The sequence below is a fragment of the Ictalurus punctatus genome, chromosome 7 (assembly GCF_001660625.3).
Source record: "Ictalurus punctatus breed USDA103 chromosome 7, Coco_2.0, whole genome shotgun sequence".
Taxonomy (NCBI): domain Eukaryota; kingdom Metazoa; phylum Chordata; class Actinopteri; order Siluriformes; family Ictaluridae; genus Ictalurus; species Ictalurus punctatus.
The window spans coordinates 25,324,962-25,351,719 of NC_030422.2; the positions used below are offsets into that span (position 1 = coordinate 25,324,962).

Below are 26,758 nucleotides of genomic sequence, written 5' to 3' on the forward strand. Positions count from 1 at the left end.
AATAAGTATTGAACACGTGGACATTTTTTTTTTAATAAATATATTTCCAATGAGGTTATTCACATGAAATTTTCACCAGACATCAGTATTTACTCACGAAATCTGGAAATATAAAGAATGATGTGTTCAATACTTATTTCCCCCACTGTATATAGGTGATCTCAACTTGAAGTTAACACAAAGTCTGTGGTATTTCCAATCATATCAGTTTTCACATTGCTGATGTCTCCAAATATCAGATGAAGCTGACTTCTGGGCACTGGGACAAATATGTCAACATGGTATCTACTTCATTTTTACATAAGAAGGTATTCAGAAATGTATTGCTAGAGTTGCTAAAGTGGTGTTTATATATAGACTTTGAAGCAAATTACTCAAATAAGACATATTTAAGACAAAAACGTCAGATTTTGATCAAAGGAGAGATTTAAAATATCCACAAAAAAAATGAGTAACTAACTTATGATCCAGTGTGCATTACAATCAAGTAAGCCAAAGCTAACAAAGATAGCCGTGCATTTAAAGTCATGTAAACTGAACTGTTCTTGCAGATTTTTGCTTTTTCTTATTGGTTTTATGGAGAAATATATTGACACAAACCTTCAATCAATCACATGTTAATTTTTAACACAGCTGCATATCTAGTTCAGGGCAACACATTTTGTGTTGCTTTTAACACAATTAGTGTGTTAGCACACACGCTGTGTGTTAAACATTTCCACACAAAGATGTGTTAGAAGATAACACAAAAATGTATTTGTTTATACTTTTTCCCTACAATTATCCTAAAATGCAATTTGTTTGTATGCTAAAATTCTACTAAAATGCTCACAAAATAAACAATTGCATGAAATTAAGGTGAACTTTATTCAAATCTTTAAAACATTTGACATAAGAATTGGAGTTGATGAATCGTCTTACAAATCTCTCCGCCATCTGGGAAGACAAGAGTCTAACTCCCTTCGATTTGAAAATCTGTAAAAGAGCAAAAAGAGTGTTGATTAGTTGGTTATCTACAAAATATGGGCAAATGCATTTGGGCTTTAACTGAGAAATTGTGTTACAGGATCCCAAATTGTGTAATTTTGGACCTCCACTCTCCTAACGAACATAACGGCACTGTAGACTCGCGAAACTTGCGGTTATTTATTTTCCAGCCTTTAGCACCTCACCGCCAATTTTTTGTACAACCTAATTAAGTCAACCAACTTTACAAAGATAGTGGAAAGCATTACAACCTAAACCCCATCCTCTCTTTTTGTCACGTTAACCTTGTGAAGAACTTTTGCGCTCGACATTACCGAGCTAGCTAAGATCCGTTAGCCACTGACTGTCTGCACCTGATAACCAGCATTAACATTCACTGAATACATGAAGAAACATGGCCCTAACCCTTCCTCCTAATGCTAATTACTACAGCTTCCCTTGTCCAAAGCACTTGCTAGATGCAGTTAACATTAACCCATTCTCTGTATTACATCATGGTGAACAGCTGTAATGCTACGCTATCGTTAAATTTCAAAAAGGTAATGGGAATCTCTAAAATTAACGCGAGCTGTATGCTAAAGTAATGTTATCAACTCCGGTGAGCGTCTAGGTTAGCATCACTCATCCAGCTAGCTAACCCTAACTCGGCGCCTCAGATAAGATGCAGACCCAGAGAATTACAGAATAAGCTCAGTCCATATTTCACAGCCAACATAAACACATGGCACTAGTAGTGTAACTCCAACACTGAGGAAGCAATACATGATATTCACTGTTGAAGCCGTCGCGATAGGTAAAGTGAATTATCACTCATTGAGTTACTGTTTTCCAGTGAATACATTTTCGAGAAGTCCCTGCCTAAATATCATAAACTTGGCCAGGCATTTTCAGCAGCGTTAAAACTAAATAGTGATGAACGGTAATTTACCTGTGGTCATTTGGTTTCCTCTCCTCAAAAACCACTACCTCTACCTGAGGTGAATTCAAACATTTGATTTGATTTGATTTGACCCAAGGAGCTGGGCTGATGCAGCGGAGTGAAGCAGGGGTGCATTGATTCACCTGTCAGTTAATATAACCCAGCATTTGGGTTACACAAAACTACCAAAAACCTACCCAAGACTGAGAAAATAAGCCAATTAAATGACCCAAAAGGCTCGACCCATTTGGGTATGCTAAAGATTGGGTAGAAAAAATAACCCAACATTTTTAGAGTGTACCTTACCTTAAACCCAAGTTTAGTAGCTTTTTCCTCAGAGAGTGTTAAGACGTCCTTAAATAAATGTGTGACATGAATTATTTAGGAATGTAAGGTTTCTGCAGCATACCAGCAGCATTGTTTTCAGTGCTACATATTGTATCTTGTCTGAGGTCTTTCATAACCCCACCAAGCCACCCACCCACCCTTTCAGACTAATCAGATACATTAGCACTTCAGCAGTTTATTTAAAAACTTTTGCAATCACAGCTGCCATATAAAAAAATAATTAATAACTTCTCTAGTAATAGTCAAGGCCCACAGTGTGGCAATTTTCACTTCCTTCTCATTCTTGGAACCTTTTGTCCTCAGCCGTTGGTCATTGAAGTTTAGGTCAAGTTCAGATACTAAGCAATATTTCACTTTTTAGCTTTTAGAACTAGTGTTCTGATGCATGGTGAAATGCTGTTCAATGTCTAGAGTATTTATTGTATACAGTATATGCTTCATTAATCATTCTGCTGACATTTTATCAATAAAAACATCCATAAGAATTCATACAGAAGAATTTGCCCATTAACGCTACAGCACCTTTTAAAGTACCAAGCTTTTCTAGTTTTGAGGAGAAAGAGTGATCTTATGATGAACCACCTTGATCTCAAGACTTATATTTTTTCTTTATGCCACCACTCTGACCTTCTAGTGTCTGAGGTGGTTTGCTATTTCTATCTTTACCAGTGCATCTTCTTTCTGTTTTAACAATGTACCAAATAGATTATTTTAACATGGTATGTCTGATATTAATGGTGATCATGATTTTGAAAAACATAAAACACTCCAGATTTAAAAGCCATATACAGAAAATATATTTTATTATCTGTTTTGTGTATGAACTAATAATGCAGTAACACTCCTGATCAGAAAACAACTGCCTTTTAATATCCAATTACTGTTCAAATTGAGCTTTGTAAGTTTTACACAATAATTTCAAATGCCATCAAATTACAGCAAACAGTTTGATCTTTACCTTTATTCTGGAGTAGAGTGAATAAAGGTCACTTCCATGGAAGGGAGCATTACTGTATCTTGTGGAGGAGGATGTGTGTTATGCAATCTTTCAGTTTCACTGGAGGCAGAATGGCTTTAAAAGGACCCTAAGCTCAGCTTCTTAACTGAGAACATCTGATGCACTTGACAAGAGTGGTCTCCTGAATTTATATCTTTTTAATTTATTGTATTATAAATTACAAAATAATGAAACTCTCAGCTCTAGCCATCACTTTTTTAGCCTTTGTTCTTATATCAATGACAGAAGGTAAGTACATTTAGTAAATTTACTTTTCTGTATAGAGTTGGCTATATGATTGTTTATTTTTAAAGTCATACCAATGAAAGAATAGATCTGAACATGCGTTTAAGTGTACTTCATTAAAGTCATAACTTTTATATAAGAAGTTACTCACCACTGTCTGTTTATAAGTACAATATAAATTTGTTCTTCTCCAGGAATTTGAAACATTTCATAAAACAAGGCTATGCACATGTTTAACAAAGAAGTTGTGCACTTTTGAAATATACCTCTGCTTTTCCACTGGTCACATCTCTCTTTCTCTTTAACACAACAGGACTTATACAGCCCCGATGCTGGTGTACAAAAATGGCGACAAAGGAAATCTCTGATCATAGAATTGTGAAGATGCAGACATTTCAGCCTGGTCCGCGCTGCAAACATCTAGAAATAATGTAAGCATAAATTTAAAAAAAGTTTACATTTATTTTTAGTCACATATAAAACAATTAATTGCTGATACACACATTTATACAGAGCAACCACATCAGTGGCTTTCTGACTGTCCTGAGAATTTAACTCACACATTTCCAGACATTATTTATTACAAAACCTTATTTGCATGTTAAATATATGTATTTGTAAGAGGTCAATATGATTTAGGCCTACAGTCAGCCATTTTCACAGATGTTTAAAATGACATGTCTTGTACTTGCAGCGCTACAGTGAAATTCAGGAAAGAACATACATTGTGCCTCAACCCCAAAGATGCATGGGTTCAGAAGGCCCTGAAAAGGTAAGTTTGACATTTACAGATTTTCCTCTCATATTATTCTCACCTATACACATGCATGTTTCACTAATACTCATTAGTAATTTTAAGACCAAAGAACACATATTTGATGTAAATTGATAGGACTGAAGTTAATCTGGTTTGGTTGTCATAAATGTGGCTTGTCATAACATCATAAACTGTTCTAATTGGTCAGTTATAAACTAATATTAATATTAGCATCGTTCTCTTCCTCTCTGCAGAAGGAACCTGGCACAATAGATTGCTACTGCATTGAAGATGGTTGAAGGAGAAGAAAATTAGGAAGAGTTGATGAAGTAAAATTCTCTTACCACCTCAGTATTTCTTCACTCATCATATGAGTAATTATCTAGGTTCTAACGGAATATGTATAAAAATTATACATAGTCTATAATTACTGTAATAAAATCAACACTGTCTAGATTTTTTTATTATACAACAATTTATGAACATTTCACTAATATTACTAATAAAAGTCTTTTGAACATTCAATACTGTCTGTGTTATTCACAACTTCATAGTAATGGCTCTAAATAACTTGGACATACACCAGTATAAATTATTTTAAAACTCTCTAAATCCTACAACGTGACAAATAAATGAATTAAGCCTACAAATATATCTTAAATCTTAATCTATATTTTTTTTCACAATTTGCTCCCTTTGTTACTATAGTTGTCTTAGGCTTTATCAATATATAGCAAGAAAATATATACACTATAAGGCCAAAAGTATGTGGCCAACTGACCATCACAACAAGATGTGATTGCTGAACAAACCATTCCAAAACCATGGGCATTAATATAGAGCTGGTCTTCCGTGTGCTGCTATAAAAGCCTCCACTCTTCTGGGAAGGATTTCCTCTAGATTTTGGAATGTGGCTATGGGGATTTGTGTTCAATCAGCCACAAGAGCATTAGTCAGTTCAGGCACAGATGTTGACAAGAAGTCCTGGCTCACAACAGTCATTCCAATTCACCCCAAAGGTGTTCAGTGGGGTTGAGGTCATGGTTCTATTCAGGCCACTTGACTTCTTCTATACCAGCATCAGCAAACCCTGTCTTTATTGACCTTACTTTTTGCACAGGGGCATTTTCATGCTGGGACATGTGTGAGCCCCTTAATTCCAGTGACAGTAATTCATAATGATACAGCATACATCACTTTGTGGCAACAGCTTGCGCAGTAAAAATGGGTGTCATGGTCAGGAGTCCACATACTTTTCACCATATAGTGTACATTCTAGGACCTGTAATTTCAAGGACGAGTAATTATTTTATATGGTATCATAAACTAGCATCTGACTGGCTTATCACTTGAATGACATGGGATCTTTATTGGCTAAAATAACAAAACTATTCAGCATGGTGTTGGCAACCTAATATTATCGCCTTAATCAATCAATCGATCGATCAATCAATCAGTCAGTCAGCTAGTGCAGTGTATAGCTTAACTACAGGTCCAGGGTCCTGGGTTCGATCCTGAACTCAGGTTACTATCTGTGCAGTGTTTTGCATAATCTCCCCATTTGCAGAGGTAGGTGTCCTTGGGGAAAGATGAACAATAAATGAATGAATGCATAGCCAATACAATTATTTTTAAATAAATAAATAAATAACACAGAAAAGAAACCAATGATGTACTAACTACCCATGGAACAGGTTGGCCAAGGAACACAACAGCATTTGATGACAGAAATATTGTGAGAACTGTGAAGAAAAATCCCAAAACAACATTCAGTGACCACTAACAACCTCAACAGGGCAGGGGTGAAGCTATCACAATCCACCATTTGAAGACGACTTAGAGAGCAGAAATATAGCAACAATAGCACAAGATGCAAACGACTCATCAGCAACAAGAATCAAAAAGCCAGACGGGAACCAAGATCCACCATTACCCAAGTAATGGAAAGGCCAAAGTATGTAGAAAGAATGGATCTGCTCATGGTTCAAAACATACACGCTTATTGGTCAAGCATGTTGGAGGTAGTGTCACAGCGTGCATGGCTGCTTCTTGAGTGGGTTCATTAATCTTTATTGATGATTGTAGCAGCAGAATTCATTACCATTTACAGAGAAGTGTATCCATTAGGGGGGGAAAGGTGAAGGTTTTAGACTGACCAGGTCAATCGCCAGACCTTAACTCAACGTACATGAAATTTCACCTCCTGAAGAGGAGACTGAATGGAGACACTGCCCCCCCCCCCCCCCCCCCCCCCCCCCCCTTACTTAAGTCTATGATACTAATATCAAGATAAAAGAACAATAATCTTAAATAGTTTAGAGTTGTTATTTTACTGAAAGGGAAACTTTTACTGTTCTACACGGTTTTACACTTTTTTTAAAGTATATAGAAAGAGTAATAACATTTTCTGCATTCAATGTCTGTATTCAAGAACTTTCACAAGCTTAATGAATGACTAATTACATTGTTTACATAATGGCTCACGTGAAAGTAGACAGGGCTTTTTTTCATAAGTATTTCTTTTTAGATAGCCTACTAGGTTTAAATGTTATAATTTTCTTATGGCAGTTGTATATGGTCTTTTACTATAAACAAGAAAAAACAACAACTTTACACTCAAAAAATTATTTCTTTGCCTCTTGTTCAGTTTAATTCATTAGAATGAGCTAAAGTAACATGATTTTTGGACATTTTGTCACAACTTAATTTCATTACGTTCAATCCACCCAATATATTAAAAACTGAAGTTTACTTAATTAATTTATGTTAAAACTACATGTTAAAACTACATCATTTTTGTTGACGTATCCAACTGGGCAGTGGATCTGTAGTTCCCAGAATGCTTTGCAAGGGACTTCATTAGGAGAGTAAATTTAGGAATTATTTTTCAGTAAAGGGAAAGATATGTTAGAGTTTAATGTTTGATGAAATTTGACATTTGGCGTTTCTTGTGGTTACTATTGTGCTGAATTGTGGTGCTTGTGCTTAGGCCGTGGGCACTCAGTGGTCTATGCTAATGTCAGTACCGATACTAGTCATTTCTTAATTGTTGATTATATACAATGTGTATAATGATGAATGAAACTGCTTGTTTAAACATAAGAACATTTCTTAAACCTCAACAAAATAATTTTAAAAATTTAAGTTGCAACAACATAAGAAAATTTTGTTTGACAAATGTAATAAAGTTAAAACCGGATTGGAAGCAGGTGAAAACTTGGCCAGCAGTCCTGTTCTTCAGGACGGTTTTGAGCACACTGACTGGCACATGTTCAGGAACGCTGCAACCAACAGCAACTCCACCACCTTGGAGGAATACACGGCATCAGTGACCTGCTACATCAGCAAGTGCATTGATGATGCCATTGTCACCAAGACTTTCACTACACGCTCCAACCAGAAGCCATGGATGACTGCAGAGGTGCGTGCACTACTGAGGACCAGAGCCTCTGCCTTCTTAGCAGGTGACAAGGCAGCCCTAGGAACAGCAAGGGCCATACTGTCCCAGTCCAACCGAGTGGCAAAGCACGCACATGCCCAGAAAATCCAGTCACTTCATGGACAGTGGCAACACACAGCGCAAGTGCCAGGGTATTCAAGTCATCAGCAACTATAGGACAACACCACCTTCCTGTGACAGTGATTCCTCCCTTTCACATGTGCTGAACAACTTCTGCGCTCCGTTTGAGGCACAAAATGAACTGAACATTATCCCACTCCCCTTGCAATTTTTGCACATTTTTGTACTGTCTACCTGTACTATTACTGCTACTGTACTTATGAAAATAAATTTTAAAAATGTCATAGTATGTTATGTTTATATTCACAGCATTTTTTCTAATTATATTGTTATTCTTTTGCATTTATTTTTCTTTTTGCACTACCTGTTATATCAGACACTTTCACACTAGAACTGTGTACTGATCAGTGCTACACTGTCACTCACTGTGCCCATTGTCCTGTTTTAGTAGTACTGTTGTCTTGTGATTTTTCCACGTTTGCACATTCACTTTATCTAGAATGTGTAGATCTTATTGAGTTCTTTGTCGTCTCATGTGGTTAGTGTGTTTTATGTAGCACCATGGTCATGGAGGAACATTGTTTACTGTACCAGCTGTATATGGTTGAAATGACAATAAAAGTCACTTGACTCGACTTGACTTGAACATACTAGAGTAAATTAATTTGACCTAAACCAACTAAATTGTGTTGACCCAACTAAACTGATTTATTTTGAATCAACTAAATTAAATTGTGTGTAAAATCTTTCTTCATTGAAAATAAGTACGAGTAATTAATTATTTTTTTTGAGTGTAGTTGTGCTATCCATTTTATCTGTGTACCAATATTATTGTGGAGAGGTATGAATTGTATGACCAGAAGGAAGCTCACACCCCTCCCCTTTCCCATCGCCCTGAGTCACGATGTTCTACACGGTGAAATCCAATAGTGTCCTGACTAATCTTATACCAGACTTGTGGTCATAAAAAAATTAATTTGTTTATAATGATTGAAAATGTCTTATAAGTCGATTTCCATTCTGCAAGCAGAAAGGAATGCCAGTGTTCTGCTAAAAAGGGTTAAAATCTCTTGTCACGTTATTAATATAAACCATTTAAAAGATACAGCAACTACAATCAACGTCTTTGTCAGACCACCAGCAATACAAACAAAGGAACACCAAATGGACCCAACTCACCTTTGAAGCCTCCTAGCATAAGGATTAGTGATAGTTATGCATACTTTTATCTATTAAGATTTTTTTAACTGCTCGTGGTGATGTTTGGCTCAGATTCTTGATGTTTTTGTGTTAGTAAAGATAAAGGCTAAGCAGTTTTCAACAACATCCTCTTTTTAGTGTAATATGGTGAGTGTGTGGTCTCAGTTACAGCTGCAAAAACATACACACTGAAATCACATCCAGGATCATGTATCAGTATCATAATACATCTTTGAAAGAGGTTAATGTTAAATGACACAAGTATTACATTAAAATAGGTACCTTCAGAAGTGGTGGAATGAAATCTGATAAACTACTGCTGTTAATGCTATAGGCCTTCATGGGGGGCGCTTGGGTGGTTGTGATATATTTTATGTATTTCAGAGTTTTGTGTAAGTTTTAAACATATCACAGTCACACTAATGTTAGAATATGTCTTACTGGTATTGAGGTCACCTAAAAATAGTGTGTAATATAACAGGTCACCATGACAATCTGTGTGAAATTCATTCAGGGGTAATGTCAAATTAAATCCTTCATAATTTGTCTTTATTGTCATTGACTTCTCACTCCCCACAAATAAATATGTACAGTCTTTGGATATTTTACTTAATAAAAGTGTCAGTGTCCACACAGTGAGCCACTGACATTGCTATTAACTTTTCTTTTTATGGGCCTCGGTCTACATATTGACCTCAAAATCTTCTGTTAAAATCTTTTGTCTCTAAAATACTTCCACTGGTCATATTTATATATCTGTGATATTTCAGACAGATTCAGTGACAAAATCTACATTTAAGCCAAATGTTTAATATGAATGTTACTAACATACTTATCTATTACTTTAAGGGAAGCTGGTGTTTCATATATTTTTCTGATTTGCAAAATACATCTGTATGTATTGTGATTACATGCTTTTTTAAATACATTTTGCCAGTATCTGAGAGTGAAATCAGAAAGTAGCATACCATAGCAAGGCAGTATCAAGAAAAATCAGATTCAAGTTTTAGAAAACTTCTGATAGGAGCATAGGGATGACTATTGAGAGTGAAAAAAGCACCAAAAAAAACCCCAGACCCCCAGAGAAGAATATTCCCAGATTTCCATTCCCAGAGTCTGAGTCAAAACTTATCATCAAGACACAGTCTAAACTGTGGGTGTGTGGATAATTACACTACCCCACAGTAAATCACTCCATTTAACCACTCTACCTCATTTCTTTCGCCTTTTAGAAATGGACAATGAAAGCCAAATTAGTGTACTTCATGGTTATTTTACTTAATTGACTTATTTTATTATACCTAATTACTGCTTTATGTATTACACAATTTAACAGAGACTTTCCTAAAATATAATTAAGTACTGCATTATTTTGTGCTAAAGTTAAAAGAAAAAAGGAATCCATAGCACTGCTGGGGTTGTAGAGATCTGGGATGTCTGTTAGTGTGCATTATATGTAATATGATACTTATTATTACAGGAGATCTTATTATTATCTAATTATAGGATATGATATTTCATGATGATTTAGAAGTCACTAATGGTCAAAGTAATTAAATCACTTTATTTGTTTGAAGTTATTTGTTTTTAGTAGTGCACCATCCTTCATCTTGCATACATGCAAAAGTATCCAAATTCCTGTAGATTATAAGCATAAGCATTGAGCCCAAAAGAGAGAGAACATTGCTCCCATCATTAGATTAAGGGTTATCAAGTATGTGATCTAACTGGCTTTGTTGTTATTGGGTCATGGCCAATTCAGCAGAGCCCAAATAGTGCAATGGATGCAAATTCCATTATTTGTGTCCCCTTGCTTACTTTGTGCATTGCTATGATGGTGTTAGGTGCTAAGCAGATGTAGACAGTACTACTGGCAATAACCAGGCTACCAGGTTACTGACTATGAAATATTAAGGGTGTTGGTTTATGAACATGCAAATGCAATGAATAGGGCTCAAATGTAAATGTTGTATAGGGGCACTTTGTAAAAGATTTCCATCCCTGAACAGGAGTGTATGTGCAACTGAAGTGCAGGATCACTGAGGGATTTTTTTTTAAACTCAGAAACACACAACACGAGATGTACAGGCATGAGGCCTGCAGCTGATCAACATGTGAATGTCCAAAGTGAAACCACAAGCCTGTTTACACATGAGTGACATGCACACGTGTGCAAAGTACAAAGGGAAGTACAACAAAATCACTTGTAATGCTCACATGATTTTTGTTAATATAAGATTTAACCCGGAGTATCCAGGAACAGACAATATTTTTTGTTTAAAGTGTTTGTGAACTGAAGCTAATCCAAGACATCACCATGAGATTTTTTCTCCTTTTGGCTTTAGTAACGGTCAGCCTTTTCCTCACTAGCGGTAAGTAATTGGCATTTAATCTTTTTATATATATAAATGCATAGACAATATTTGTATGACCTGAACACTAGACCAATAATGAAAACGATGAAATAATTTTATTTTGATTTTAAAAAATAATCCTTTTTACTTAATATAATTGCTGATTTGACAGACTTGACCCCAAACAATTTTTTAAAAAATTTGGAAACTACTAATATGAATGAAATGTTTGACTATGAAATACATTTATATCTTATTTCTATGTCTGCTTAAAACTCAAACATTGCTGATATTTAATACTACAGTCATAAGAAATTGCGATTCGTGATTGAGTAATAACTAGTCCTGGAATGAGAGGGAATAGAAAGTCCTAATGAACTAACTCTGAAATCTTACTCAACACAATTATTGCGCAACATAACACTCACATCTGCTTTTTTCATCCGCAACTTTCAACATTGAATAAAATTTGTTACAGGAAATCTCACTGCCTGACTCATGTGTCAGCTAATATATCATTTACGTCAGCTCTTCTGCTTCCACGGTATTTCATTGCATGTAACATGCCGTCAGTAAACTGTTTTAAATATTTGTATTCTTTCAGCTATACAACCACTTGGAAAAGGCTACAACAGTCACTGCATGTGTTTGAAGCTGGAGTCCAGAGTGATCCCACAACACAGCCTGCGCAGTGTAGAAATCTTTCCTAGAGGCTCCCACTGCAAGAACACAGAGGTCATGTAAGTGTACATAATTAAAAATTATGATAAGAATTTAGGAGGACGAGACAAACTTGTGACTGAGACCAAGACCAAAAAAAAAAAAACACACTCATATTGCGAAATGACTGGGCAGTTTGCTCATAACGGGGGGTTGCATGGCAGTAGAACATGTGCATGAACCGCATGACTAATCAGGCCTTATGAACGCAGTGGGTTCCATGACTGCTATAAAACATATGTTTTTAACTAAATGATATTAACACATTTTGATACTTTAATTACTATTACAATTTTTTATTAATCTAATTCCCCTATGTAGTGTTTGATGTAAAGAATAATACATAATTTACTCTTCATTTAAGAACCCTCCCAGGCTGTCACTCTGGGAGAACCCATAAAGGTTCTTTGTAGAAACTTACAACAGAGTCTTCCCCTATTAGAATGGGTTAACAATATATATACTTTTTTCAGAAGAACCCTTAATTATCCAGTGAACCCTTAAAGAACCTTTGAAGAAATCATTTTCAATCACTTATAATTTTAACAAAGTAATGCTGCACCAGGTTATTTTTATTAAGTCAAGTGAAAGATTTCAGAACTTCAGGCTTAATATAAGTAACTGATCCAGAACAGATATTTGTTGTTGTTGTTGTTGTTGTTGTTGTTGTTGAGTTGTTAAAACATGGAGCTCCAACGCAAAATGTGCAAACGTTGGAGGATCTGACTAAAACTATCATATAAATATTTACTTTTTGGTATTTTCTCACCCCCGCCTCACCTGCAATTCAGTGGCTTTATCCCACAGTTTGAATGCCTCTTCATTAGAATAAAGGTCATTTTAAATCTCAAACAAAACCATATTTGGTTAATGTTAATCTCTATGTTTTATTTTCTTAGTGCTGGCTTGGTGAGTGGAGAAAAGATTTGCCTGAATCCTCGGACTGCATGGGTTAAGAAACTTATCCAGTTCATTGAGAAGAAAGAGAGAGTGATAAAGAAAGCATAAAGGACAGCAAAAGATGAAATATGGGCTATAATATATAATCAAAACATGCACATATTCAGATCAACCTGTGTGTACTAATACTATGGTCCGTTACTACTAGACTAAATTATGATAATATTATGATTTCATCAGGAGCCAATATGGTGTTTTAAATTTAGCCTTTTCATGCTCTTTGAAATCTTCAAAGCTCTTTTATCTTAAAAAAAAATAATAATAAACTCCGTTGTCTGTTCACTTGCAAAGCACTTATGAGGCAAGGAACCTGTGAGCAGTTCAGATTAGTAATGGAGTGGGGACATAATATTTACAACAATACTAATATATTTTGTTTATTCGTGTCATGCTTGATTTATTTATATGAATGCAGTATTTATTTCTAACAATGTCAAAAATGGTGGTGTAATTAGCACGTGTGCCAATAATCCCTTACATCTACACAAGTCCAGTTTCATAATACCTGTTATATCTGTAAGGCTATTCAACAAATCAGTTATGCTAGTTTTAAACTGATCTTGTGAAATACAGCTTATGAATCTACGAATTACGTACAGAGCATAGTGTCTGAGTTAAACATAGAAAACAACAGGAAAAAAAAAAAGCATCGGTGACACACCAAGGAATAGTAAAACCACCATCATCCATTTGTTAGTCTGCAACCTCCATCACCGTGTGACCTACTATAAGAACAATTGAGTTTTTACCCAAAATGTGAATTGTCAAATGATTGTCAAATTATGTCATAACCTGAATTCTTTTGGAATCCTCATTTCACATTCATTTCACATTACCTTTTCTAAAATTGTGCATGAAAATAAATGCAATAGAATAAGAAATGTGCCTGCTTATTGCTTATATGGAAAACAAAATCCATAAATACGAACCATACATAAGGCTACAAGATCACATAACCCATGAGAGTTGACAAACACTACAATGTATTGAGAAAAAGAGAGCATTTCCACTTACAATAGTATTAGTAGTAGTAGTAGTAGTAGTAGTAGTAGTAGTAATAGTAGTAGTATTTGCTTGTTTAATTATTATCTAAAGCAACTTACAATTGAAATAGTATACAGCTGTGCAGTCGAGGGGTTAGGACCCTTGCTTAATGGCCTTACAGTGAGTGACTCTTGGACAATCCTAGGACTTGAACTCACTCTTAACCACTGAGGCACCACTGCCCAAACAACTCATCTCATTACAAGCAGGGTTTGAAACTGCACAAGGAGATACTATTAGATTTTAAATCCAAGAACTTAACCACTTGTTTTCCAAACAACTTCCAAATAGGCAGAATACAATCCACCATTTAGAACTATGATTGAGAATTAAGGCTCTGTTCTATGGTTCTAGGGTCCAATGGTGGCTCTGTGCTATTAGGACTTGAGCTTCTGGTTAACAGCACAGAACCATAACTTCTGAACTACCAGACATCGTCCTGACATGCCAAAGAAATGAATTGCCCCATTCAGGGTAAATGTAGAAAGAGGTGTGGAAGTCTTGGAAATGAAAAAAGACAAAGCAGGATTAAGTTATTTGAACAAGCATGTTTCCCCTGCTTTCAGAATAATGCAGAATTAAATGAGTCAATGATGTGCATAAACTGTGGGAAATGCATTTTGCTTCCCTGGAACTGTTCAGATCGTTCCAAGTCAAAGGGTGTTCAGCTTTTTCTATTATCCTTGGCATTTAATTGTAGCAGTTACTGGAAGGTAGTTTATACAAGATGTCTTGTAGCTGACATAGAAGCATCAGTCATTACTCTGCAAATAAAAATGTTGGAACGGTCACAGAGAAATTTATTTTTTCCCCGTTATCAGTTTATCAAGCTCTTCTTGTGTTGTTGTTTTTACATTGTATTTACAATTTTCCTTTTTTTTTTTTAGAGGAACAAAGAAAGAAAGAAAAACATTTGGGTTCATGAACATCTTGTCTTTTTGAGTCTCTGATCTTTGCACGTTTGATCCCAGAATTCTGATAAACTGTTTATTTATAAGGAATGTAAATAAAAAGAACTTTCTTAAAAAACAGCAAGAAGACTGCAGTTATATCACATGTGCTGCGTCCCAATTTGCCTACTCAGACAATGCATTTAAGATATGTACTCTTTTTGTGAAGAAAAAGCACATACTTTTGAGTGTGTAGCAAAAGATCAAAAGTACTGGGACATACTCACATGTCATTGCCACATTGCCTTTTTATTCTTACTGTCACCATAAACAAACTCCTCATTGCATTTCATTTATTATTCCTTATATATTATTCTTTGATTTATTCTTCCACATTTCATTTACCTCTCTCTTAAATACACATCACTTACGTTACACTCGTCTGCCATGTTGGCAGGTTGAATTTGGCGAAGCAAACCATTACAAAATACCTCCTATTGAGTTGTGGGAAATATCAGCTAAAAAAGTGTCCACAGATCCACAGTTCAAAAATCGCCCGGAAATAGTAGACCATACGGGTACCTTTGGGATACTCATTTCAATATACTATGATTTGGGACACACTAATACTAACCATAGATATTATTTAGGACGGATAGTTGGCGAATTGGGATGCAGCAATTGTCAAGTGCACTTCTGTTTGTCGTTCTGGATAAGGTTATCTGCTAAATGGCATGAATGTAAAAGGTACATGTAAATGCACTTGGAAATGAAAAGTCTACCTCTTTGTCTCCTGTAAGTTCAGTTGTCTTTCCATGGGGGATGTAAACCATTTGTTTATACACTGGATTAAAAAAAAGTTGCATTCCCTCACTGTTCTCTCCTCACATATGTTGTTATTTGGACTTGTGGTATTTTTGGTCACTCAGGTGTGAGCTCTTCTCAGTAATGATATCCGTTTCTACACAGGATAACTCAACTAATGTCTTTCACTAAAAAAGCTAAATGAAGACTTAAATGTGACATAGCAGAGACACATTGAAATAAATTGCTTTGGGTTCAGTCTTTAAAACTATTTCTCAAAGCTATGTGTCAAACTTAATCATTTCTTGGGCATGATGATAGATATGGTCTTGATGAGACAACTTTTCATTATAGGACTTATTCATTTCCTCTTTCTTTACCAGGGCAAATAGGGTTCAGTAACGGTCATGCACATATGTTATGGGACATAGATTATATTATTACTTAAGATATATTAATAATGTTTTAACCGAAAAAATGACAGCAATCAATCCAATCATCCAAAATAAGATACAAGTCTTTACTATATTTGACTTGCAAGATTATATCTTGTTTTCTAACTTTCTTTCTTTGTATTTTAAAAGAAGTCCATTTCAAGTTACATCACAGTTATTCCTTGATATGGTGAAACAAAAAAAAACTACATATAGTAATAATAATAATAATAATAATAATAATAATAATAATAATAATAATAATAATAAACACTTTTTTTTCTAGCTAAACAAATCAACTGAAGGTAGTGAGGTTAGACAAGGGGTGACCAAACTCATTTCAGGTGACAGACACCATTATATTTAATCTAATATGTGGGCCAGACTGAAAAAAAATCTGTTTAGTAGACAATAATAATAACTGCTAAAGAATGTGTTAATTTATTGACATTTATCCGAACAATACTTTCTGAATGCACAAACAGAAACATATCACCTAGAGAGTGAAAAAATGAACAGACTTCAATTCATTACTACATTCTGTAACCTGAAACTGAAATCAACTTCATTGGGATTATATGTAATTAACATATACAAAACAGCCCAATATTATAGTGGGGGAATCAATATAATGTACACAATTATGTACAACTAAATATCATCAAAGTTGTGACTGCATAAGTATTCACCCCCATTGCTCTGACACTGCTAAATCAGTTATTTTGGAAAGAGACATGGTTACAATGTCATATTTGTAGCTTATTAATGATAGCACATATTGTCAGATTTTGTGTAGAGCTCATGTTACTGTGTTTATTGCTCTATTTTGCCCTCTAGTGGAATAACAGAGAGTATCTTATTCCATATCTTTCAGTTCAATTACAGTCCAAAACACGATTTTAATGTTTTTATATTATAATAAACCTCTCTCTCTTTATTTATTTATTTAGGAGGTTTAACCAGATTTATAGAGGCCAGAGGGTACACCACCCCACAAAGACTTTATTAACAATTTTATTTAGAGGAATAGAACCATTAAAAATGCAAGAAAGTTCAACAAACATTTACTCTGTACGCTCTCGCTAAACGTCGAAATACAAATAAAACTCTAACTCTGCACAGCACTGCACTCTGGTGGTTATTACACTGCACTACAGAAATCGTGATCAAACACTCACTGTGGGGGAAAAAAATCCGCAACGTACGCGGAGTAACATGTTCTCACACACACACACACACACACACACACACACACACTCCAGGTGAGTTTAATCATTCTTGCCTTAAATCGATGGGAAGAGAAAATGCTGTGGAAAGGTTCAGATTGGCGGGACCAATGCCAAACAAACAAAAAACAGAAACCCTCAGCGTTCATCACAATATAAATATATTTGTTGGAGCTGAATAGAACCTTTATCGGTTCATATGGCCATCTATGGGACATTACTGTTATAGACAGACAAAGTAAGACAGTCTAGAGTTTGTAAAAGTTTACGAATAAATGTGAGCTCAGAATTATTATTATTATTATTATTATTATTATTATTATTATTATTATTATTATTATTATTATTATTATTATTTGGAAGCTTCAGAAACATACAAATAGTACAGCACACAAAAAGACAACGCAGACAATTACCAAGGGAATAACAAAAAGAACAAATTATTCACAGTTGTGGTAAGACACCAGCAGATGCACAGTTATATTTGTTTTTGGATGTTTGAAACGTACTATAGTAATGTAGTATTGTTGTGATTCATTAAAAATGAAAATAATACATGGTTTGACCAAATTTTCATTTGTGAGTGTGATACTTTATCAACAGGAGTAAAAGATTAGTCACAATATTTATTGCTGTCTTTTCTTTCATAATTATGGCACGTGCTGATGAGTCAAATCAAAATCAGATTGTATGCTGGTCTTAATGACGTTACAGAAATCATACCCAAAAGTTTAAAGTGTGATTACAATTCCAAAATAAACTAAGAGCTGTTTCTGATTAATTCTGATGAAATACTGTTACAAAAACAATATTTAGTGTTATTTATTTATTTATTTATTTATTTATTTATTTAAGCTTTTTGCTGGATAGAATCTATTTAGTAGTTTAAAAGAAACCGCTCTTATGGCTGTTTACATGGTAGTTTCTTAATCAAAGTAGGGTCTTAATCGGATTAAGAGTGGATTATTGTTGTCCATGTGAACGCAGCTATTGTTGGTTAGAAAATACTTGAATGGTAACTTCCACACACGAGAGTACAAGAAAATTAAGTCGACATCACGAGAAAACAAGAAAGAAAAAAAAGTAATAATGCATTGTTGCTTAGGGCTTCCGTACCTTTTCCCAGGAGATATGGTCAACTCATCCAGTCTAATAAGAAATCACATATGGCAATTTATTAAACTGTTCGTGTAATAAAGTTTCAATTGCTCTATTATTTAAAAAAAAAAAAAAATTAAAAATCTAGGAATGGGCGAAAAGCTCATTTTGTGAGGCGTTTTTTAATGGCAGGCTTTACGTTACGTCATCAACGCGCGACAAGACGAAGCGACAACACAGTTGTATCACGTGCGCGGGGAAACGGATGTAGCTTATTATTTGTACCGAGTCGTGCTAATTGGTAGTTTTGGTGCTTTTTAAAACATCTTTGGGGACTTTTTCAGTTCTTTCCTAGTATTTATAGTTATTTATCTCCTAGATTGCTAATGTAGTTTATATTTTAGTGAGCGAGAGAGAGAGAGAGAGAGATGACAGTTTTGAATAACTTGCTGTGCTTCTGTATTTTTTATTTATTTATTTATTTTTTAAAGATGCATCGTGGAAATGAATGAACCCGTGGAAATAGTTGATAAACAGAAGTGGAGCTTTGAAGACCGACATCTAAATGATGAATATGTATCTGGCATGATGGAGTTCCTCAGCATTGATGTGGATCTGAGCCCTGGTTCGTCAAACAGAGAGGAAACATTATGCTCTGTAAGCTGAATTATGTCACTCATGAAGGTCTTTTTTAAATTACTGCTCACATTTATTTTTGGATTACCTCAGTGTCTTGGTGCAGGTTTACAGATTTATATGCCCCCTTTGCTGACAGTAGTGTATCATTGGGTATTTGGATGTATCGGTGGTTGTCCAAGTGACAGTACATTACTGGAATAAAGTTGGTTTGACGTCCGATGTTCGCAGATATGTGGGAATTAAGGGACCGTCTCTAAAGTTACATACGACATTGTTATACACGTTTCTAACTTCAATAGTATTTTAAGGGAATGACATACAGTCATATAACCAACTGTAAAGTGTTCATGTAGGTGTCAGCTATAATGCACACCCTTTAGATTTTTGATATTTAACAAAATAAACTATGAAATCATATATAAATATTGCCATGTATTTCACTACAGAATGGGCCCATACACAAAATATACCATAATTTAAAGCTCAATAGCATTTGAAGGGAATGATGTACAGTCACACAATCAAGTGTAAAGTGTTCATGTAGGTGTCAGGTATGATGCACACCTTTTAGATTTCTGATATCTATTAAAATAAACTATTAAATCATATTTAAATATTGTCATGTATTTCACTACAGAATGGGCCCATACACAAAATATACCATTATTTAAAGCTCAATAGCATTTTAAGGGAATGATGTACAGTCACACAACCAACAAAGTGTTCGACTAGGTGTCAGCTATAATGCACACCTTTTAGATTTTTGATATTTAATCCTACAATGCATGAACCAAGAAAAAACTTCACGAATGCATAAAGGGGGTCAAAATGTAGGGTTAAATATCAAAAATCTAAAAGGTGTGCATTATAGCTGACACCTAGTCGAACACTTTACACTTGATTGTGTGACTGTACATAATTCCCTTCAAATGCTATTGAGCTTTAAATTATGGTATATTTTGTGTATGGGCCCATTCTGTAGTGAAATACATGGCAATATTTATATATGATTTCATAGTTTATTTTCTTAAATATCAAAAATTTAAATGGTGTGCATTATAGCTGACACCCACATGAACACTTTATAGTTGGTTATATGACTGTAAGTCATTCCCTTCAAATGCTATTGAAGTTAGAAACGTGTTTAACAATGTCGTATGTAACTTTAGAGACTGTCCCTTAATTTCCGCATATCCACGAATATCGAACGTCCAACGTCAAACCAACTTTATGCCAGTCAATGCATACTGTAATGACATAAGCCCCAGTGACACTGAGGGCTACTGTATATTATATACATGAGGCCTTTACATGATTCACCAAACCACCCAGAGTAACCTAGAACATCTTAGATTGGTCTTCAGTATAATATCAATATTGCAAGGGTTCACATCTATCATCATCAAAAAAAGCCCATGTTGTCATTGTGTATGTAGGCACTGAATATAATAATAGCATGTTTTAATCATTCATGCCTGATTAGAGCTGTGTATGAGTTTTTTGCATCTTTCGTATGTTGATTGCACAGAAAAATGTGATGCGAAAGCAGCGGAACTGGGAGAGGAGACTGGAGGCAAAAAAGAGCAAGAGGAAAGAGGAAAAACAGAGAAGGAAACAGAACCAGCAAGATAAAGGTGGCTTTCTTACTGCCTTATTAAGAGGTTTTGTGAGCACGGATAAAGAACGGTCAGACATTAATCATCTTTTTAATCTATTAAATGCACATTTAACAGCTAATCCTGGTTGTAATAAAAAATTTGTCCACAAAGTTCTATGGTGCAAATTAGTCATTTATTTGCATAAATTATTAATTTAAAGGATGTTACACACCTTTACAGAACTAGATTTTTATAGTGTGTTAATATTCAGTGTTCAGTTAATGGAAAATATTTGCTTGCTTTTGGCAAATCACTGTACAGCTGGAAATTGAGAATATTTCATGTTGTTTTATATAAAGATAAAGAATTTTAGTCGGTTTGTTGTGGTGATGATTTTTTTATATATATATATAGCATCCAGCCATTTCAGCAATGTACAGCAGAAATATTCACTCTGTTGCTTCACATTTATTTTAATTTCCATTCCTATACTGTAAATTGTTGCTTATTTTCATTCCTTCTGCATACCTGTGATGTAACTTATTTTCTTCTTCCAAGTGCTGAATGTATTTTTTAATATGACATTTTTGCTCTGGGTCTCCAGCAGATGTGTCTCAGTTCAGTAAACGTGTCATCAAGGCTATCACAAGAGAACGTCTGGAGGAGGCAAGAGCAGCTGGACCAAGACTGTGTGTGGATCTGAGCATGACCGACTGCATGTCGCACAAAGTGAGAGACTCTCTGTGAAGTCTGAATAAGTGCTGAATAACAGGAAATATATACACATAAACTAGCTTCAGTTATTAACAGTGATTTCTTAAGTACTATTTGGACAGGGTACGACTTTCAGACTTGTGCCTGTTAAGTAATGTTATCAGAGGTTGAATATTGTAATTATGATTAATTTTCATAGTAAAAGCAGTCTTTGTTTATATCACAGAGATGGGGGTCTCTTCTCGATGTATACATGGTCATCACTCCTGAAGTTCCACTTCAGATCTGTAATGTAAATGGATTGTTTTCAGATTTGTTATGAATGACGATCGGATCAGTAGTAGATAACATATCTGTAACCTATATATAGGTTATACCTGTGCTAAACCCACCCAGAAGCATTGCTTCTCTGACAAGTCCTATTCAATGCTGTCTATAGTTTATTGTTCTGCATTTTGAACTCAGACAATACCCTTGTCCTGTCCTAAAGTATCTCCATACTGAACAAAAAAGGATTAACTTCTTTATTTCCTATTAGGTATAATTGAATGTTTACTAACATGGCTGTTCAGATGGGATACAGTTGCAATCAAAATTATTCAACCCTCATTGCAAATCAGGTTTATTGTCAAAATTTACAGACTTTCAGCTGTTTGCAATGGACAAATCAAACAAAAGCAATTGTAAAAGTGTGTCCACTTTTTTATTTTATTTGTCCGTTTCTTTTTTGCTCCAAGGAAATCAGTCGTCTCGCCAGTCAAATCAGACGTCTCTATGGGTCCAATAGGAAAGCCATGCAGCCGTTTCACCTCTTCCTCACAGACATGAAAGAAGACAGTCTGCTTTATAAAGAGTGCATCAGAATGAATGAAGGCTTCCTGAACTACTTGGTCAGTATGGACTTAATGGATCTTGAAGAAGAGCTGGACAAAATACAGTAGAGTGTGTATATATAGATTGATAATCATACCGTTGGCCTTTGCATTACTGATATCACTGTCTGAAATATTCCCTCTAACAGCCCACAGATTATTTCAGTAAGCACTCTAACTAGTTTTGGAGGTTTCAGATAACTTTTTTTGTGGGTGTTTTATCCATTTATGGCATTGGCATGATTTATAAATTACATTTCAAATGTTTAATGTTACAGTTTAATGTTTAACTAATTGACCCTGCATTGAACAGATTGATGTCACTGAAGAGAGTTGGATTGAGCTCTTTCCTTGTGAGGACATAATTTATTTAACTCCAGATGCAAGTGAAGGTTTGTGATATGCCTTATGATTTTCACTGAATTACATTAAATTACTGATTTGCTGCCAGTGTGTTTGACTGACACAACAACCATCCAAGCAGTTTGACATGTTTGTTTCACATTTCAGCTTTAGAGGAAGTAAATGGAGACAAGGTCTACATTCTTGGAGGCCTGGTTGATGAGAGCATTCAAAAGGTTGGTGTCGTATTGCTGCTCGGTACACTTGGCGGGCTCACCCTTTATATACTGATGGCGACTCCTATTCATTCATACCCTGAAGGCAAAATTTAATCAATTGCTCTGAATTGAATCACAGTGCTAACTGACAGCTTTCTTGAAAGAGCACTGTATTTCATTTCACTATTTGGCAATGCTGATATTTTGTGTCTGCTTCATAAATTAGATATGTGATGATTTATAAAGGCGTAGAAATATGAGATAAATAAACTAAGCCTATTTGTTCATGTCATTCATCAGCTACTGCTGTTAGGCTCGATATGTTGCTTATGGGCTACAATGATTGTTCAGCAAAAAAAGAAAGTTTTAATCATCCACAATTGAAAGTGTTTGGCAAAGTATACCAGTGTTTCACTGAGTTTAATGTACTTTGGTGGCTTGTCTGTAAAAAATAAAAATCTAATTAATTGCATACATTAAAAAAATAATAAAGGAAGTTTGCGCTGTAGTAATGCCAGGTACAGGAACACTCCTACACAGAGAACATATTGCCTGCAGTTAAAACAAGTGTTATCTTTTGCGAGGCAAATATAGTTAAGTTAAACATTCATTTTGAAGACCTAACCTAAGATGCTATTAAAAGTACACAGACTGCAGGCATTTGGGCGGGTTTTAGTGGGAAAACCTGTGGACTGGGCGTAGTTTGTGCTCGTGCTCACTGCAGTTTACTACAAAGATTTTAAAAGACTTAGATGTGTATTCTCATTAGACATCAAGTCTGATCCCAAGATTGACTTTTTATCAAGCTATGACAAATACATTGTTGATAAATTTGCTGTTCAGGGTATTTCCGTATTATTCTGTTTCTTGTGTGAGTAATCGACTATGTAATTGTATTATGCTGGTTTTGGTTACTGAGTGTTGGGTTTCTAACAGAAACGGACCTACACCAGGGCGAAAGAGCTCGGTGTGCAGATGATGAGGCTACCCATTGATGAGTACATGATGAAAAGACCAAACCCCAAGAATTTTCACTCAAAAATCCTAGCTATCAACCAAGGTACGCTCCCCTCTCTTCTTCCTCCTGATACTACCAAACTCAATAAGATGTCTGTGTTTTGTCTTTGAGATATGGTATCCTGACTTTTCTTGTTGGGAATCAGAATAATGCATTTATTATTTGTGTAAAAAGATACATTAGGCCATGACTAATAATAATAATAAAAAGTAGTTTATTCTTAATTGGTGAGCTTACATTGCGTTTTAAGTCACATTAACAACTTAATAAGATGGGGTTAAGTGGTTTCTGATGTACATCTGAACAGTTTTATGCAAATAAAGATTTTACAGGCTAACTGGTTAAATTTATTAATTACAACAATTAATTCCTAGCAGATTGAACACACTATTATACTTAGTGGAATTTATGTATTTTTTGTGACACCCAGGGAATTTTCTTTTTCCTTTTTTTTTTCAACTTTTTAATATTAGGCCAATAATTTAACTAGTAAAACAGATTGAAGGCCATTTAGAAATGCTTATACACCTGTGGTTATGCACCACATTATATGAAGGCTTACAATGGCCTTGCTAACAGCTTACTAACACACTATACACCACCTTTATGGCTGATGTCTATACCAGTGGTTTTCAAAGTGGGGGCAGCCAGGGGGTGCCCATCCCTCCCACTAGTATGTTTTCTCTTTCTCACTCTCAACCACACACACAATCAATTCCTAATGAAATGTAATGTAAAGATGTAAGATGTAATTATTAAAAAAGGGGGGGGGTATATTCAGAAGTCTGTATTTTTAATGTGTTTTAAAGACATCTTGCAAAAGGGGGGGTCTTGGTCAAATGTTAATGCCATTTGGGGGGCCTTGCCCTGGAAAAGTTTGGGAACCCCTGGTCTATACCATAAGACAAGAATAGACACTGAGTGATTGTCACTGAACTATCTGACACTCATTTCAGCAGCCTGGAACCTATTTTGCTAATTATATTAATCCTATGTTAAAAACACTGAAAAAAGGAGGTTCCTGGTTTAAACAGTGTGTGTTGCTGTCATGTAAAACTTAATCTAAAAATGGATCAGCTGGGAGAACTGAAGTGAGGGGTATGATGTTATTAGCGCTATAATTGTATAACAAGTGTACCTGTTTAATATGAGCCAAGAATATCTTTTCATTGGTAAAGATTTTTATTTTTATTTTTTTATATATAGTATTTGAAATCCTGCTGACTTATCGTGACACTGGAAGCTGGAGCAAAGCCCTCAGTGCTGGAGTTCCCACAGGAAAGGGATACATCGTGTCTTCTGAAGCAGAGTTGGATTTTCCATGGTGACCAATAACCTGTATACCTAAGGATGACAATTTAGACAGACATCTCACAAGCCTTTGAGAGAGAATTGAGAACTGATTCTGCACTGATCTGGCTGTTTTAATGTGAATTTAAAATATTAATTAACGCTCATCACTGACCAAATGTTAAAGTACTGACCGGATTAAGATATTAACACAGTTGTGCCTGCTGTTCTTCTGGGAACATTATTGTTGTCACTAAGCATGACAGCCTTTGGTTTTTGCATTTCTGTCTTTAAACAATCATTTTAATTAACTTAGGTCATGGAATAAACTTAAACAATTACTCAATTCAGATGCTATTAGTTTGCTCTTAGAACTGCAGCTCTTCACCAGGATATAATCTATTTTGAATTTAATTTATAGTATTTATCCAAAACACACTAATATTTCCATTTTATTCTACTGTTAATAAGGATTTCATGGTCAATGTACTTTCCATGTCAGTATGTTGTTTCTCTGTTTTCCTGCACTGAATTTTATAGTCATATTTATTCATATGTAGCCAGTTGCCGATTTATTTACTGTACTCTCAAGAAAGCTACACAAGAACAAATCCTATTCGTCGCCACTAGATGGCGCGCTATCCAACTATATGACTCATCAGTTTCCTTCCGTCTCATCACAATTGCTGTAATTTGAAATTAACAGAATACATTTTTTATTACAATTAAAGTTCTTTGTAGAGCTTACCGAGATAACAGAGCGTCATTTTCCATTTTTATGGGTTATGTGAATGTATAACTATTTCAAATAAAAATGGGGGAAAAAATTATAAATTTTAAAATTAAGCAAAGATCTATTTTGAAATGTTTGGGTCGCACACAATTTAGCTGAATTGCGGGAAATAATAAAATTTAATACATTAGCATCATACAATAAAGATGTACAGTAAGTGTGCAGTTACATGTAGGCCTAAATATAGTCTACCAATTAGCCTATACTTTTTTTCTTTCTTCAATCGGTAGACGTCACGCTTTCATTTGTGGTGTCTTAAATTGCACAGGATTCTAACATTTCTCTGTTTCAGACAAAAACATAATGGTAGTTGGAATCAAAAATATTAAAACCAGATGGTTTGGTTGATTACTTTAGTAGGTTTTTATCAGAATGGGGCGGTATACAGCAGAATTTACAGAGCCGGCAACAAGGCATTACATTACACAAGTAAATGTTCTTATTTGAGTATTTTATGTTGTTGTTGTTGTTGTTGTGGAGACAATTTACCATTTACGTTAAACGTCATCATGCCGAACAGGAAAACTCATCTACTACACCCTTGTTGTGTTTATACTCGTGCTCTTGCAAACTATTCCAATTCAAACTTTCCAACTTGTAGATTTATCAGTTTGTAGTATTTTCCAATTGTAGTGTTTTTTAAATAAAAGTTTGAAAGAGTTGTTGGAAGTGTAGTGGTGGTGACGTTGAAGTCGTGTGACTGTGGTGTAGTTAGTTTATGGCCTACCATTAGATTTTTGCTTCTGGAGATTGTATTTAGTCTTCAAAAT

At 35.0% G+C, this 26,758-nt stretch overlaps 3 protein-coding genes and 1 long non-coding RNA gene across 9 annotated transcripts; 3 read left to right on the forward strand and 1 right to left on the reverse strand.

The window, feature by feature from the left end:
- Nucleotides 1–848: 848 nt before the first annotated feature.
- LOC108267990 (uncharacterized) lies at nucleotides 849–18,700 on the reverse strand. Its single transcript, XR_001813220.3, has 3 exons — nucleotides 18,523–18,700; nucleotides 3,764–3,917; nucleotides 849–975 (listed from the first exon to the last, which is right to left on the reverse strand). It is a non-coding gene; the product is annotated as an uncharacterized LOC108267990 (long non-coding RNA).
- cxcl8b.3 (chemokine (C-X-C motif) ligand 8b, duplicate 3) lies at nucleotides 3,346–4,779 on the forward strand. Its single transcript, XM_017472610.2, has 4 exons — nucleotides 3,346–3,500; nucleotides 3,811–3,928; nucleotides 4,192–4,269; nucleotides 4,509–4,779. The coding sequence occupies exons 1-4, from the start codon at nucleotides 3,440–3,442 to the stop codon at nucleotides 4,525–4,527; spliced, it is 276 nt and encodes a 91-aa protein (XP_017328099.1). The 5' UTR covers nucleotides 3,346–3,439; the 3' UTR covers nucleotides 4,528–4,779.
- Nucleotides 11,173–13,889, forward strand: cxcl19 (chemokine (C-X-C motif) ligand 19). The gene is made up of 3 exons (XM_017472609.3): nucleotides 11,173–11,346; nucleotides 11,933–12,068; nucleotides 12,948–13,889. The coding sequence occupies exons 1-3, from the start codon at nucleotides 11,292–11,294 to the stop codon at nucleotides 13,054–13,056; spliced, it is 300 nt and encodes a 99-aa protein (XP_017328098.1). The 5' UTR covers nucleotides 11,173–11,291; the 3' UTR covers nucleotides 13,057–13,889.
- trmt10b (tRNA methyltransferase 10B) lies at nucleotides 17,492–26,651 on the forward strand. 6 transcript variants are annotated; one of them, XM_017470971.3, is made up of 10 exons: nucleotides 17,557–17,644; nucleotides 18,996–19,161; nucleotides 20,672–20,777; nucleotides 21,346–21,470; nucleotides 21,682–21,747; nucleotides 22,193–22,345; nucleotides 22,641–22,719; nucleotides 22,838–22,905; nucleotides 23,824–23,947; nucleotides 25,112–26,651. In XM_017470971.3, exons 1-10 carry the CDS (start codon nucleotides 17,616–17,618, stop codon nucleotides 25,231–25,233), a joined length of 1,038 nt encoding a protein of 345 aa, XP_017326460.1. In that variant the 5' UTR covers nucleotides 17,557–17,615; the 3' UTR covers nucleotides 25,234–26,651.
- Nucleotides 26,652–26,758: the final 107 nt, after the last annotated feature.